The sequence below is a fragment of the Penaeus chinensis genome, chromosome 11 (assembly GCF_019202785.1).
Source record: "Penaeus chinensis breed Huanghai No. 1 chromosome 11, ASM1920278v2, whole genome shotgun sequence".
NCBI classification, from domain to species: Eukaryota; Metazoa; Arthropoda; class Malacostraca; order Decapoda; family Penaeidae; genus Penaeus; species Penaeus chinensis.
In genome coordinates, this window is record NC_061829.1 from 14,617,207 (window position 1) to 14,622,206 (window position 5,000).

General features: G+C 30.7%; 1 protein-coding gene across 5 annotated transcripts in view; it reads left to right on the plus strand.

Moving 5' to 3' along the window:
• Positions 1-5,000, plus strand: part of LOC125030708 (Bardet-Biedl syndrome 4 protein-like) — a 33,022-nt gene that overhangs the window by 27,127 nt on the left and 895 nt on the right. For 4 of the 5 annotated variants that reach the window (XM_047620935.1, XM_047620933.1, XM_047620936.1 and 1 more), the window contains 4 exons: positions 394-521; positions 1,502-1,585; positions 1,862-2,002; positions 4,974-5,000. The exon at positions 4,974-5,000 is cut by the window's right edge and continues 895 nt beyond it. In XM_047620935.1, the coding sequence (XP_047476891.1) occupies positions 394-521; positions 1,502-1,585; positions 1,862-2,002; positions 4,974-5,000 (380 nt within the window). Of the gene's footprint in view, positions 1-393; positions 522-609; positions 738-1,501; positions 1,586-1,861; positions 2,003-4,973 lie in introns of all 5 variants that reach the window. The other variant, XM_047620932.1, reaches the window with a different exon arrangement.

A 5,000-nucleotide genomic window follows, 5' to 3' on the forward strand; every position in this document is an offset into this window, starting at 1 on the left:
ACATCAATGATAATTATAATAGTAGTATTAACAATATTGGCATTAGCATTAGCAGCATCAGTAATAGCAGTAGCAGTAGCAGTAGCAGTAGCAGTAGCAGTAGCAGTAGCAGTAGCAGTAGCAGTAGCAGTAGCAGTAGCAGTAGCAGTAGCAGTAGCAGTAGCAGTAGCAGTAGCAGTAGCAGTAGCAGTAGCAGTAGCAGTAGCAGTAGCAGTAGCAGTAGCAGTAGCAGTAGCAGTAGCAGTAGCAGTAGTAATGATAATAATACTAATACTAGTAGTAGTAATAGTAGTAATGTAGTTTTTTTTAGGGAAGACTTCCAGTATACTCCAAAGGAATTCTTGAAGAATGCAAATGAGAGTGTTAAACTGTAAAATTTTCTCCCCCAAACAGTTGCTCTTACCTATTTAGATGACGCGGAAAATGCCGGCCAGGCATATGACCAAGCACTAAGATTAGAGATCCGTGATCCGAGCATCTGCCTCAACTACGCAATCTTTCTGTATAACCAAGATGCCACGGTAATTATTACTAACACTCCTCCTTTCCTTCCTTTCTTTTGCTTTAGCTTATTAGACTAGTGAATCTGCTATTTCTATTCCCAAACAGTTTCCCTAACCTATTTAGATGATATGGAAAATGCGCGGGAAGCTTACGAGCAAGCTGTAATGTTAGAGCCCAGGTGTCCAAGTGTCGCCCTCAACTTCGCTATTTTTCTCTCTAACCATGAGGCGGTGGTAAAGTAGAGCTTCTGCTTCGTTCCGCACTCTGATATATGCACGTCTGTTGCATGAGACAGAATTTATAGGTGGCTTGATGTCAATTGTAAAATCTATTTGTTGTGGTATATGTTTGGTAATAATTTTTATATAAGATATTTTTTATGTGAAGCTCTTTAGGATTGATGATGTCAAAGGTGCTTTTTCTAAGAGGCTACTTTAGTTTACAGTATGCTTTTAATATAGTTTATTAATTCAGTCAGTTTGTCAGACTTCACTTATTGATGTTGATGATGTCAAAGGTGTAAGGAATAAGATGTAATGTTTCTAATGGTAGTATAGGTTGTCACTTGTTTCTTGAAAACAAAATGTTTTCTTCAAGTTTGTATAGTTGTTACTTTTAAAAAAAAAGTAAATTATAAATTATACTGTAGCTCTGTATAAACAGTTTCTTGGAAGTTTTCATACATGACTACAATGTAATCATCCTCTGCTCTTCCTCATTTCTTGGACACACTATGTCATAAGTCATCTGTATACCATTCACCTGAGTCTTCTCACATGTCACATGAAATCAGAAGACACTAGGCAACACTTGCCTTGTAAATCAACATAAATTTAACATGTGAAACCAGCAAGCAGTCATAATATTATGACAATAATACTACACAAGAGATCATATTCTGACACCTAATATCATCCATCTTAAAGCAGTTACATGTTCATTAGGCAGCTCTCTAAAGCTATGATTGTTAATGTATTCATTTGTGTATAATTTTTAGGAGGATGCAAAGAGAATGATAAATGAATTTGAAGCAAGAGTTGTCAAATTCAGGCAGTCCACTGGTGCAGATCTTGATACAGAGGTGAGTTAGATTTGTTTCTTTCAGATAGATACCATAAAATGAATAATCTTGGGGAATACTAATTACTCTGAGGTTGAGAGTGTCTTATATAGAAGAGTAAGCATGAAATAAGTATGAAAAGTATTAAGTAAGGAGACAATATGAGAGATGGAAGTTAGTGATGTGAGTTTGCATTTATACATTTTCTCTGAGGAATAGTTTATATATAGTTCATTGATTAAAAAGATGGCATAAAATCCATGTTTTTTTTTGTAATATAAATGCTCTGCTCAACAGATTCTAGAGAATGGGGCAAAGTTTGCAGCCCTTTTGGGTATAGATGGTACTGTTTTCCGCAAGAGAACTAGCAGAACAAGACTGGAGGCTCCTGATGAGTCAATACCTCCAGAGAAAGTTGGTGTTTCGAATGTGAATCAGGTATGTTTGGTTTTCATATCTCAGAGTTTATTTCACAGATTTGTATCTAAGGGTGCAAGTTGATATATTTGAAAACTAATTTGGAGAGAGTCTTTAACCCTTAACCCAGTGACGCTGGGAAAATGTAGTGGTCACTGTTGTATTGTTTTGTGAAATGTCCTTACACATAGATATCTCCACAAGTTCTCAGCTACCAAGGAGTTAGTAGAGCTTGTGACGTCATCTGATTTCATCTTTCCTTAAATTTGATTAATTAATTAATTAATTAATTAATTTATTTATTTATTTTAATATTATTATTTTTATTATTTTTGTTTTTTTTAGTTTTTTGTTTTTTCTTTCTTTCTTTCTTTCTTTCTTTCTTTCTTTCTTTCTTTCTTTCTTTCTTTCTTTCTTTCTTTCTTTCTTTCTTTCTTTCTTTCTTTCTTTCTTTTTTACTTTTACTAAGTACTTACAGAGCCATCCATTTATAAAAACCATTAATAAACTAAACTCACAGTGGGCATAGCAAGTACATACATGCCATGCCTGGCAACATTGGTTAAAGGAGTTCAGAGCTCCATGTGCACATATTATGGGAAAGATACATATTTTTTGTCTACTTTGATATACAATTATTTATTTAGATACATATGTATATGAGAATGATTATACTTTGTTCTGTTTTGATGTGTCTTTTCTGTTCTGTATGTTTATTTTATTTATTTACATTTGTTATTAACCCAATGCTGCTGGGGAAAATGAATAAAAAATGGGGAAAATGCTGTACTCATATTCTGTATTTTTGTGAAATGTCTCTGTACATAGATGGCTCTGCTAGTGCTTAGCCACAAAGGAGTCAATAAGTAGACCTTGTGACCTTACCTGATTTCACCTTCCCTTGAAATGACAGGAAAAACATATTTTTTACAAGTGCTATGAATATTGATGGTGTTATTCTTCTTATTAACATTATAATTACTATAATATTATAAACATTAGTAACATCAAAATAAGATAACGTAAAATATTTTTGTAAATCAAAGAAAAGGGTTAACAGGTGAGACAGGCAATACTCGTAATTAGCTCATTGCTGACTTAGTACGAGTGTAGCCATCTATGTGTAAAACAATTAAACAAGTAAACTAACAGTGGGCATGGCATGTAACAAGTTAGTTATTGTTAATAACAAAGTGTAAGGTATTCTTCTGTATTTGGGAATAGGATGTAGATTTGAAACTTTTTGAAAATGTTATTATTTAGATGATCTTCATTTTTTATTAATATTAATTTACACATATGGACCTATTATCTGAATATGAAAAAAAAGGACCCAAAGATGGGTAGTTACTCTCTCAGCAAGGAAGAAGTTATATATATTTGTATATATGGGTGTGTGTATGTATATCTATCTATCTATCTATCTTTATATATAGAGAGATAGATACACATACACATACACATACACATACACATACACATATACATACACATACACATACACATACACATACACATACACATACACATACACATACACAAACACAAACACAAACACAAACACAAACACAAACACATACACATACACATACACATACACATACACATACACATACTTATACATATACATATGCTAAAGCATATGCATACGCATACACAAACGCATATGCATATGCATATGCATATGCATATGCATATGCATATGCATATGCATACACATACACATACACATACACATACACATACACATACACATACACATACACATACACATACACATACACATACACATACACATACATACATACATATATTCATACATACATATATTCATACATACATACATACATACATACATACATACATACATACATACATACATACATACATACATACATACATACATACATACATATATACATATATATTACTATAATTATTATTATTATTATTATGATTATGATTATGATTATGATTATGATTATTATTACACACACACACACACACACACACACACACACACACACACACACACACACACACACACACACACACACACACACACACATTTTATATTTTACATATTACATATTCTATATTTTATATATATCCCAATGCTGCTGGGAAAATGAATAACAAATATGGAAAATTCTGTGTTCATTTTCTAAATTTTTTTTGTTAAATGTCTCTACACATAGATGGCTCTGCTAGTGCTTAGCCACAAAGGAGTCAATAAGTAGATCTTGTGACCTTATATGATTTGAATTGGCAGGAAAAAATTGTGTTTTACTATTGCTATGAATATCGATGTTTTTTTTTAATTATAAACATTATAATTACTATAATGTTTATAACATTATAGTAATTATAATGTTGATTTACAAAAATATTTTACATTATCTTATTTTGATGTTACTAATGTTTATAACATTAATAACATCAAAATAAGATGAAGTAAAATAATTGGCTCATTGCTGACTTAGTATAAGTGTAGCCATGTATGTGTAAAAACAATTGAACAAGTAACTCACAGTAAGCATAGCATGTATGTACACATCATGCCTGTCGGCATTGGGTTAAATTATATATTGTATATTATGTATTATGCATTATGTATTATGTATTATTGAATATGTAATATGTAATATGTAATATGTAATATGTGATATGTAATTTGTAATATGTAATATGTAATATATATATATATATATATAGATATAGATATATATATATATATATATATATATATATATATATATATATATATATATATAAATATATAAATATATAGATATATATATATTTATATATGTTTATATATATTTGTTTATTTATTTATGTATTTTTTATTTATCTATTTATTATTTGTGAATATTAAAAATTTGTAAGTTTAGTTTATCTATACACCTTGGGATTACTATGTAGATTAACTTAACCCTAAAACCAGGAGAGAAGCTCTTCTTGAAGTCTACTAACTATTGACTCAAAACAGGGTGTTGATCAAGGCTCAGCCACTCCA